The sequence below is a fragment of the Mycetomoellerius zeteki genome, unplaced genomic scaffold (genome assembly GCF_001594055.1).
Source record: "Mycetomoellerius zeteki isolate Tzet28-1 unplaced genomic scaffold, Tzet1.0 scaffold332, whole genome shotgun sequence".
NCBI classification, from domain to species: Eukaryota; Metazoa; Arthropoda; class Insecta; order Hymenoptera; family Formicidae; genus Mycetomoellerius; species Mycetomoellerius zeteki.
This window is the reverse complement of record NW_017257319.1, coordinates 852,858-865,404: the sequence shown is the minus strand read 5'-3', so window position 1 is coordinate 865,404 and position 12,547 is coordinate 852,858. Positions and strand designations below refer to the sequence as shown.

The window sequence follows — 12,547 nt, the reverse complement described above, 5'->3', positions numbered from 1 at the left end:
TATTATATATAGAGCATATTAATACATTAATAATAGAAAATTTAGTACTTGATTTTTTGAAAAAATAAAAATTATTTAGCAAGAAAGATTCTTCAATGACGGAAGATACGACCCTAGCACGTTTAAGATATAGGGACGCTCCTGAGCCAGAGCGTCACGTGAGCGGTCGACGGCTCGGCCGCTGAGACTCGAGTGGTAGTGGGGGTCGCTCGCCGGAATCAGCCCGAAATGTGCATCTAGTGGCGAGCACTGTTTTAGATCATCCAATGGCAGTGAGCATTTACCGGATCCGCTCCGCAACAGTTGAGTCTGCTGAACGCGACCAATCTCAAGCAATATCTTAAGATGCTAATATGACTCTCTGATTGGTTCATGCACCTAGCTTAAGACCATCTCGAATCTTGAGCAACATCTATGGATTCCGTCCTAAGAAATGGTAAAAATTATATTAATTTCAAAATTTTTGGTTGTTCTCGGGGCATAAACTTCACCTCACAAACACGTATTAATATGTGTACTTTAATCTTGGAAGAGGATTTTCGAATCTGTGAAAAAGAAAAAAGTATTTGTTACACAAAAATTATATGATTTAGTCAGTAATACAGGCGGCTTTAGGATTCCCTTATGCGTCTACAATATGCGAATTAAGCTTGGTTTAAGAAGTAAAAGAAATTGACCAATCACAATTGAATGTGAGAAGAATAATCGATTGTGATTGGTCAATTTCTTACTCTTATTTCTTAAACCAAGCTTACTTTGCATATTGTAGACAATGGCCGGTATTCATAGTCGATTCTTATTTCAAGACCGTCTTAAGTAGTGTCTTAAGACGCTAATGCGGCTTTCTGATTGGTTCGTGACTTCTTAAGATCGTACTTAAGACGGTCTTGAATATAAGAACTGACTATGAATACCGGCCAATGTCTTATGCGTTGTCTACAATGGCAGTATCAGTAATGGAGGAGGCTGTAAGAGTAAGAAATTGACCAATTAGTTGAATGTAAGAAAAATAATCGACTGTGATTGGTCGATTTCTTACTCTTACAGCCTCATCCATTACTGATACTGCCATTGTAGACGACGCATTAGGCTAGGTCCACAACCTTGCTTTAAGTGGCTCTAAAGTGTCGTCTACAATATGCGAAATAAGCTTGGTTTAAGAAGTAAGAGTAAGAAATTGACCAATCACAGTCAAATGTGAGAAGAATAATCAACTGTGATTGGTCAATTTCTTACTCTTACTTCTTAAACCAAGCTTACTACGTGTATTGTAGACGGGCCATAAGCCGTAAAGCCATAAAAAATTAACCAACCACCAGTCGATTATTTTTCTCATATTAAACTGTAATTGGTCAATTTCTTAAGGCTTTACGGCTTAGGATACTGTCCCATGACAGTCGGATTTCGGAAAACGGAATCTTGAAAAAGTAATAGAGTGGGAATCAACTAATCAGAATTATTGGGATGCTTTACTGTCGTCTGCACATATACGTTAAATACAAGATTATCGAAATTTAATTTCTATATGTTTAAAAAGAAATTCATTATTAATAAATAATTGTTCGATAAGTATTCATTAATATATAAGTATTCATTTTTTTCAGCATATAAATATAACTATTTATATCGTTAGGAATAAAATTATGTGCTTGTTGGTCCGAAATTTTTATAATTGGGTTCCTCATGGTCCAATATTTCTGAAATTTTAATTGTGAAAAATCAGAAAAAAGGTGGTCTAATGCATGGTTCAATGCATGGTCTACAATGAGCAGTAGTGGATGAAATAGGCGTAGAAATCAACCAATCATAATCTAATGTGAGGAGAATAATCAACCATGATTGATCGATTTCTACGCCTACTTCTTAATCCACTGCTACTGCCCATTATAGATGATCATGCATAAAAGCTTAGGACGCTCGCCCGGAAAACAAGAGATCCAGGTTTGACTCCTGACCGAGATAATATTTTTTGCAATAAGAATGAATTATATATATTTACAGATTATAATATGTCATTCAGCATTATTAAGATCGTTCGAAAATGCGAAAAAGCATCAAATTGTTAAATTGCTAATCAATTCAACTCGTGATATTATTGCGGTAGTTTAGTAGAGTTAGCGTTTCAAGACCGAAAAATCATTTCAGCGCGCGTTTCAAAGGATTGCATACGTAGTATATAAATTCACAGAATCATACAAATATTTACGATTCAGCTAGATCGTTTAAGGCTATAATTTATATAGTTTGTGTTAAATATATTAAGTATATTAAATATACTTCCACCATGAGATCGAGCGTATACATATATTTACCAGCGTTGACCGTGATATGTATGTATAACCTAATGTATTTTTTTCCTATGTTGCTGATCCAAATAAAAGGATTTGATGCTGTTAGAATAATCTAATAATTGCTAATAACTATATTTAATTCAACGAGTTAACATTGCAAATAACACATAAAAAACACAAACAATATATCAAATTCAACGCTTGTTGCCCTTTTTTATGTATAGTTGTCGCTCTAATATTTCTGCGACAAAAGTCTCATCATATAATCTTTTTTGTCGCGAAACCGCCAATGAGCAGCTTGTGAAGCAGCATATCTTTAATTGTACAAGTTGGCTGTTGGTCAATTTCATCGATTCACTGATAAGACTTAAGGAGGTTCGCCTGTTAGTCGAAAATCAACTTAGAGTCTTAATTTTTTTATATGATGTAAATAAATACTGCACACAAATAATCCCATAATTTAAGCAATATTGACCGTATAGGTATCTTGTAATATTATTCTGAAGTTGACCATTTTAAGCATATCGCTTTATGGGAGGCAGTCGTTCCGAAGAAGATAATCACCGATTTAATACACACTCAGTCAACTTAGAACTTTGAAAAACTAGCATTTGACAAATGAAATATCAACAATTATATACAAAAAAGAAAAATCGGACTTTACTGTATGGATTTAAAACTTTATTGTCACAAAGTTTACCTTTACCTCACGGATCACATTAGTAGTAACAAGACTTGGCAACGCCGCAGTGCACAGCTGATACGAAGCCAACTTCATATAACCTAAAATTCATCTCGGCGTAAAGAAGCAGATATGAAAATAATACAAAATCGGCCTTTACATCGATTCTAAATTTTTCCCTTATTATTCGTCATAAGCCGGTCACTGTCTGTCACATAGCGAAGTGCAACGCAGTGCAATGTTCCCAAATTGAAATATACACTCGACTTCCCGAGTCGTTGATCATCTTATACATTTGTTAATATACTAATAATTTACTAAAAATATAGCACGTAAATAGTATTCACAATTCATTACACTAATATTGCATATGTTACGGAATACGAGGGGCACTACTTATATTTTGAGCCTTGGCAACACTGAGTGTTGTCAGGTGCCATCTGACGTTTCCACTATTCACTTGAAAATTGTGTCTCAGCGAAAAAATGGAATTAACTCGTGAAAATTTTCGTGCAATGATTTATTACGACTTTCGACGTGGATTATCAAGACAGGAGTGCATCGATCAACTTACTTCCACTTTTGGCGATAAAGCTCCATCCTTTGCCACTGTGAAACGCTGGTATAACGAATTTAATCGTGGTCGCCGTTCGCTCACCGACGAAAGTCGTGAAGGTCGTCTAAAATCAGTTGTTGTGTCAGAAAACATTGATGCTGTGCAAAAATTAATAATGCAAGATCGTCATGTGACATACTGTGAGATTGAGACAACCTTAGGCATTAGTTCCACCAGCATATATAAAATATTGCATGATCATTTAGCCGTGAAAAAGGTTTGTTCTCATTGGATCCCACATAATCTGACAAAATCTCAAAAAGATGCTCGTGTCGATTGGTGCAAACAAGTGGTTCGAACGCATGCAAAAGTGTATAGATCATAAAGGAGAATATTTTGAAAAACAATAAAGTCATTTTCAATGACAAATTACTGTTTTTTTTATTATTAGGCTCAAAATATAAATAATGCCCCTCGTAGCTGTAATGACAATTTATTTCAGTTGCATTTTACTCCAAAGTAATAGGCGAACCTCTTTAAGACTACCGACTGTCGATTAATTGTAGAATTAGCATTACTCAGTAACAAAATACTTCCACGGTATTGGTACGATGAGCGTACGGTATACTATGCGTACCGGTACCGTATACTTATAATCACGTACGTGCGTACCTAAAGTGTACAGTCAGAAGCAATGTGGTTGCGACACTTTTTTTCCGATGAGTTTAAGAATACACAATCAAGTTCAGGATGCAAAATGCGAATCCCTTTCATGTGCAATGAATGAATATGATCATATGAAGTTTGTTAAATGTGTCTCATTCATTACACATAAGAAGGTAATACGGCTCTCTGATTGATTCAAGCACTAGCTTAAGACCATCTCGAGTCTTGAGCAACATCTATGAATTCCGTACTTAAACTCATCAGAAAAAAAAGGTGTCGTAATCTCATTGCTTCTGACCGTACAATATCGGTACACCGTATTTTGGTACGTGGTATCGGTAATGTACGCCTTAGATACACACATTACCAAAATTAATTAATTTTATATAGTTTTATTGCTAAAATGAGTATTATTATTGTGATTACTGATTAATATCTTATTCCAGAATACACATGATAAAATTATGACAAAAAAAAAGTTTTTTCCTGAATTCGGGAACTAATTTCATAGTGCTTCGAAGCGGTCATCCATCCGGTTTCATACCACCATCCAATGTGCTTGACTTTTAAAATCATACGGAAACCACTATACTTCGATGGTCCACGAACACTCATATAATCATGAATGTATAGCTATGATACATCTGGTCAACATGGTCCTAAAAGAAATTTGTGCAGAAAAAAACATCTTTCTGCTCGCGAAGCGAGATATTAATTTTATAAATTATATAATGACTGTTCAGATTAGGAAATCATACGTTGTACTCTCACAGTACCAAAGAAATTCAATTCGTCTTCGACTAGAGGTCTCCACAGTCTCTCTCGTGTAGATAATTGTACATCGTATTGATACGATACTGCATATGTACCATGATGTACCTGAATAGTATGCAGTAGGGCTAATGGCTACGTTTACACCGTGCGCTTAATCCACACCTAGACTAAGCATAGACCTATACGATAGGTGACTTTGTTTAACCTACAGGATAAACAAGGACATCTATTGTATAGGCCGCGGCCTAAATGCACGGTGTAAACATAGCCAATGATTTGAACCGCGTAATAAGTTACCCGAGTTACCCGGGTACTCGCTCATTACCCGAAACATGCGGGTAATACCCAGTTACCCGTATTAATCGTATTACCCGAGTACCTGTGTCAGTTATATTACCCGATGACAGATGTTACCCGTACAGATTTTTGTTTTTTGTCAATAAAATGTTATTTTCATGCATTAATGTCAAATCTTTACTTTCTACGATCACACATTCCTGAAGCAATCGGAATTTAGACTAATTTAGAGTCCTATTATTCAGGTACATCATGTTTTGTCGAAAAAGTTGGGTATGAAAGTACTAGGTGTACTAGTACTAGTTCGCCGTCGAGGAAATGAATATCTTGGTGTTCGCCGTCGAGGAAGCGGGTGTCTAGATGTTGTTTACATGTTCGCTGTCGAAGAAGTAGGCGCCTAGGTGTTCGCCGTCGAGGAATTAAGTATCTAGGTGTTGTCTATATAATTCACCGACGAATAAGTGGGTATTTAGGTGTTCGCCGTCGGGGAAATATGTGTCTAGGTGTTCGCCGTTGAGGAAGTGGGTGTGTAGACATTCGCCGTCGAGGAATTAAGTGTCTGGGTGTTCAGTACGACACAAAACCGCAGCAGCGGATCACTTCTGATTCGTTACGTGACTATGCGATATGGCTAGATGACTGGTTTGGCTCAAAAGAGCAACAATTTTTTTGGCGTGGCATCCACAAATTGTCAGACAGGTGGGAAAAATGTATAGCTAGCGATGGGCAATACTTCAAATAAAATATTTTTTATCATTTTCATGCAATAAACGTGTATTTTCTATAAAAAAAATTCCGGTTTCATATTTACATACCTGGTATATCCAACTTTTTCGATAAAACATGATTAATGGCTCTAAATTAGTCTAAATTCCAATTGCTCTAGGAATGTGTGATCGTAGAAAGTAAAGATTTGATATTATAATGCATGAAAATAGCATTTTATTGACAAAAAACGAAAACCTGTACAGGTAACATCTGTCACCGGGTAATATAACTGATACGGATACTCGAATAATACGATTATTACGGGTAACCGGGTAATGCGTCCGGGTAATATGACTAATACGAGTACCCGAGTATTACTCGCATGTTTCAGGTAATGAGCGAATACCCGGGTATCATTAATATTAGTATGCAGTGCAGGTACAATGTTGATACGGTGTATCATAATATCATGTATACTTTTTGCACTGTTACCGTACAATTACGCCATACACCGCCATCTCGTGGCAGTACCGTAACAGTACGATAGTGGTATTTTGTGCGAGTATCGCACGCTTGGTTATTTGGGTATACTTACGCTTTGTTAATCGCGTTGTATTCTCATTTGCCTTAATACATAATAATATAGGAACACTAATACAGGAACACTAATTATAGGAACACTTATTATAGGAACACTTATTATAGGAACACTAATTTGCCTTTGATTAAATTTATATTATTTTAAAAATTTGGAAATCTACTTTAAAGTTTATAATTTTAAGATTATACTTTTAAATTAAAATATATATATAAAGTTGATTATTTATATATACATAAGTAATTAATTAGTACATACCGTTTTTTGTATGCAATATAGATATACGGTTTCTTGACATTTTAATCCATTCATTTCGTAACGAAAAATTCACGAAAAAGGAAATCATGGACCATATAATTACAATGATAGGAGCGGTATGTAACGACATCTTTTATATAACTATATATTTATAAATGGAATTGAATTATATTTTTGATTACATAGTCTTCAGATACTACCGCTGCTGCGTTGAATTTTGTGATCATTATGTTAGCAAATTTCTCAGAAATACAAGTATGTATATATTAATATTGTTTTAAAGCTTACAATAGATAAGTTAAAATCGTATAATTAAACATATTTCAAATTCTTTAACAGTTCGGATCATTAGTAACTTACATTGAACTTTCCGTTATTTAACCCGTTATTTTGTATTTTTAAATTTTATACTAAAAAACAAGAAGAGTAATTATAAAATAATTTCAGATATCATACATATATGTATATACATAATTATAATATATAATGCAATATTGATACACAGAAACTTTTTAACAAAAATATTTGTTATTGTTTTTAACTATATAAAATATTTTTTAAACAAATACGTTTAATAAATACAAAATGAAGCTATAATTTGTACTAGTAATTTTCAACCGTTTTCAAACTGAAGACTGTTTTCGCAGAATCTTATGTATACATAATGTTTATCTTGTAGAATATATACAGGGTGTAACTAAAATAAGGTAACAAACTTCGAGGCCGAGTTTCCAATATCAAAATATAAGAAAATTTCATATGAACATATGTCCACAACTCATGGTTGCTGAGATACAACTCAAAATGTTTATTAATAGATGAAAATAAAAAAGTAATAATTATTATTATTTAATATTATTTATTTTCAATTTTTAATTGTAACAAATGTTTGAAGTGTCTTCGATTTGATTTAATATACACATGAACTCTTTAAAAGATCCCAGAGCAATTGCGAATGGTGCACAAGCGTTAAAGATGCGTTGGCGTACCGTATCTTCATTGACGATTGGAACTTTATAAATTAAGGAATTTAAACGGATACGCGAGCGTGGCATGACAGACAGCACAATGGCTACGTTTACACCGTGCATTTAGGCCGTGGCCTATACAATAAATGTCCTTGTTTATCCTGTAGGTTAAACAAAGACATCTATCGTATAGGTCGCGGACTAAGCGCACGGTGTAAACGTAGCTACTATCATGCCAGAGGGTCCCGGGTTCGTCCTAGTAGGAACCAAAATATTTATGCTCGTGTCTCCTCTCGGAAAAGGCCGGCAACCTCCCGAGAGTATCTTTGCCCACAGAAACACCTCTTGAAAATCCGCCATTCGGAACCGGCATTAAAACTGTAGATTCCATATGCTCGGAGATTGTACCTCTTATTTTCATTTTTACGTAAAAATTCTTAGTGCAAAAATGAAAATAAGAGGTACAACCTCCAATGACCTTGCTCTTGACAAATGTTATCCAGGACATGATCTTGAACAACATTCAAGAGGCTTTAGCCGGTCGGACAACTTGCGTAATGCTAATGTCGGCTGTACTGTAACTTTCGAGTCTTATGACTCGAAAAATATTTAATGAAAAAATATTTTATTGTAGTGTTTTGAAAAGCTCTTAACGTAAGCTACAAGAAAATGTAATGAAAAATAGGGGGTTCCATTAAAAAAAGTCGACGTGAACTTGACCTGGCCTTGGCGACGCCACTCAAGGTCAAATCAATGGTACCTTCTTATGTCTCCCTCCGAGTCATACAACTTTTGTTTGACACATTTTTCCATATCTACTATAGTTTGCGAGAAATCTTAATGCATTATTTGAAATGGGACATCCTGTATATATCTCGATAATAGTGGATTTGCGGACATATGTTCATATGACCTTTTTTTCTTGTTTAGTGTGGGAACCTCGAAGTTTGTTATCTTATTTTAATTATATTCTGTATATATGTATAATTAAAGAATATATGTATAATTAAAGAACCATATATAGTTTCTCGAGATGTTTTTTGAGTTTTAAAATAGTTGCTTGAGAGCTGATCAATAAGACCACCTTTGTATGTAATATTTTTAAAAATTAATAAAAATAACACAATTGATAGATTATTTTCAAAATGAACCGCCTAATATTATTTTAATGTTGCATAAAATAAAACATATGGTTATATATTTTCGGCTATGAGCCAGCAGATCGCAAAAAATTTAAAGGTAGATTGCCGGTTGAACATATATGTATATATAAACACATTATTTAACTTTATATTACAGGAAAAAGCGTATAAAGAACTATTGGGAATTTATGGCACGGAAACTCCAAAGCTTGCATCAGTTAAATTTGAGGATCTACAACATATGCTTTACTTGGATTGTATTATTAAAGAAACTTTAAGACTTTTCCCTGTTATCCCTATGATTGGACGAAAACTGACGGAAGACTTAAAAATAGGTTTGTTTATTTTCTTTTTAAATTTTGTTAAAAACGAGCGCGCACTTATATTGCTAATTTCTTTTTGAAATTTTTAGTAGTAAAGAATGAGCAATTAATTAAGGCAGGCCTGCAGCCGAGTTGCACATTTTGACCAATTTTGTTTATCGTCATCCTCACTCCTTTTGTTTCATGGCATTTAGACCATATGCGGAGACACAAAACGCTCGAATTCAGGGATGATATTAGCCGTAACTCATACAGAGAGCACTATAGGACTAGAAATATATTACCTCACATTCACTGTTTACAAATTTTTATTATTATAATTATAATTATTATTATGATGATGTTAGAAATTCAATTTATTTATTAAAAATGATTTTTTTGATATTTTTTCAGTATGCAAATTTAATTAAAATACGTGTTCTAGTTTGAAATACGTGTTACTTTTGAATTTCTAACATCATAATAATAATAATAATAATTTGTAAACAGTGAATGTGAGGCAATATGTTTCAAAGTCCTATAGCCCTATAGTGCCCTATATGAGTTACGGCTAATATCATCCCTGAGCGTTTTATGTCTCCGCGTACGGTCTAAATACTTTAAATGCCATGAAATAAAAGGAATGGGGATGACGATAGGCAAAATCGGTCGAAAATTAACTTTTTACAGAATTAAAATACGCACAAATATTAAGTTCGAAATGGTCAATTCTACAAGAAAATAAAAAAATTAAAAAATTCACTTATTTTTAGCTCTTATTTATAACTATCATCTTAGGTTAATATTTGTTTTGTATAACAGTTTTATAGTTTATATGTATCAAATAAATCTGCAGCGGACCTCAAATTACTTAAACAATTTGAGTTTGTGGGGAAGATTAAAAGTCTACAAAAAAATACATTCACTTTACTTGAACACTAATTCACGTGCATATAGATTCAGAATGGTAAACGAAGCAGTAATCGTGTCTAGCAGTAAGGACCCCCGCAGACAAAATTCCGTAACAGTATGCGTAAGGTGTAAATTTAAGCCGATAAGTCAATCAGGATACTGCTTTAGATCTACGTAATCTAACGGAAATAGAAATAGCAGTAAATTTATCCATAAAGCAAATTTCAACCGGTAGAAATTTGCTTTATTGGATAAATTTACTGCTATTTCTATTTCCGTTAGATTACGTAGATCTAAAGCAGTATCCTGATTGACTTATCGGCTTAAGTTTATGTCTTACGGTCATCTGTTACGGAATTTTGTGTGCGGTAGCCCTAATTCCTGAACACAGCCTAGGAGGCCCTCCAAAAGTACACTATAATAGCCTTTTTTTGTATATTCAATTGCCAATTTCTTAAAATTATGACATGATAGAACAATTTAATAAATGGGATAGCATTTAGCACATAAAAAGCTGTATATAGGAAATGATTATTATTTTTGTTCTTGTACTTTTGTACTTTTTTTTAAGCAGTAAGAAGTCAATCAAATCATAGCCAATTACTCTTCTCACATTTAATTATGATTTATCAATATCTTATATACGACTAAAAGTTTACTACATCTATATATTGTGTTTCAGGACTTATGCTTTCATGTTAAGGCACTTGCGAACTCATCACTGCTATCTCAAATTGAGATTTTTAATTTAGTCTGTTCTACTTGCATACGAGCGTTGTCATTTATTAATTGTTAATTTAATGTTAAGTATGCCTTAAAATTAAATATTTATGTTAAAATTTAAATGAAAATTGAGGAACGCAATACTTATTGCGCGGATTCCTCTTAGCCCTATATTTTCTTTATTAGTTTTCCTATTTTATAAATTGCAAATTTTATTTGATTGAAAACTGTTTTTTATACAAATATAATTTGCACTAATTTTCATTGTATATTTTTTCGCTTCGACGTCACACTCTGAGACAGTAGTGGTGAGTGAACAGGAGCCTTAAAAATGTATGTTTAAATATATCAAAAAACATGTTTCAGGAGAATTTGTTTTACCGAAAGATGCAGATGTTCTTATATCACTTATGCAAATGCACCGAAATGGAAAATATTGGCCGAATCCATTGATGTTTGACCCGGATAGATTTCTTCCAGAAAAAACAAATTGTATATCATATTATTACATGCCTTTTAGTGATGGACCAAGAAATTGCATAGGTAAGTATGAATAAATTATAAATTATTGTGATAAAATTGATTTACACATAATTGACAAATTTACAGGTTTGAAATACGCAATGATATCTATGAAAGTTATTTTAGCAACGTTGATAAGAACGTTCGTATTTAAACTAAATCAAAGCATTGAGATAGACAAAATCAAACTCAATTCGGCTGTAGTATTATCTACAGTTGAACCTTTCAAGATTAAAATTGAAAAACGGTATCTCTAAATAATACACAAATGAATAATACTATAGTAATATGAAATCATTAATCAGTATTCGTTTATGTTATTTTATATATATTCTGTAACAATATTCTGTCTTTATTATTAAAGATAGAATATTGTTACAGAATTCATGCATTAATGTACTCGTAATATAATATTGATATAAATCAATATATTGAATATGTTAATTTCTGTTTGTTGATAAATAAATATAAGGCAGATTTTGTTATGTCATTATTTCTCATTATGGTTCTAATTTTCTATGGTTCTAGTTACGATTCTAGATTCTTTAATCATTTTCAAGTTCATTATTGTACTCTCCTTGTCCGGTCTCGGTGCCTGTAATAAAACGTTTATCTATACCAAATAAAGTAATATATTAATCTAATCCAGGTACTTTTTCATTTGTATAATTAATTGTATAATCAATCCTAGTAGATCGTCTGTCATTCTATTAGATATTTATTATAAGGAAAAAATGTATTCATATTATAATAACTATTTTCATATTATATTCATATTATAATTCAAAAAAGTGCACTCAATATTATAATATGTACAGTTTAAAGAACTTTGTCTATTTTAGACCTCTTGTTATTAATAATATATCTCACATTAATTGATAAAGGACCGAATATTTATTTGTTGCTAAAAGAAAAAGCCATCAGAAGCAACCAATTACCTAATAATAAGAAGACAGTTAACAAATATGTATAAATATGAATACAAATATATGTTCTAATTATGCAATTGCGAAACGTGTATAAAACTTATATTTTCTTTCTAAAATCAAATACATAGTATATTCGTACACCATTTTTTTAAATGAAATTATATTATTTTTTATATAATATGATATATTATTCTAATTATATACTTTTCTAATTATTCT

The 12,547-nt window shown here is 32.6% G+C and overlaps 1 protein-coding gene across 1 annotated transcript in view; it reads left to right on the top strand.

Annotated features, from left to right (window-relative positions):
* Positions 1–11,680, top strand: part of LOC108725288 (cytochrome P450 4g15-like) — a 17,392-nt gene extending 5,712 nt beyond the window's left edge. The window contains exons 3-7 of the mRNA XM_018452212.1: positions 6,852–6,946; positions 7,017–7,085; positions 9,098–9,275; positions 11,244–11,420; positions 11,487–11,680. Coding sequence (XP_018307714.1) covers positions 6,852–6,946; positions 7,017–7,085; positions 9,098–9,275; positions 11,244–11,420; positions 11,487–11,656 — 689 coding nt within the window. The 3' untranslated portion in view covers positions 11,657–11,680. The remainder of the gene's footprint in view (positions 1–6,851; positions 6,947–7,016; positions 7,086–9,097; positions 9,276–11,243; positions 11,421–11,486) is intronic.
* The last annotated feature ends 867 nt before the right edge of the window (positions 11,681–12,547 follow it).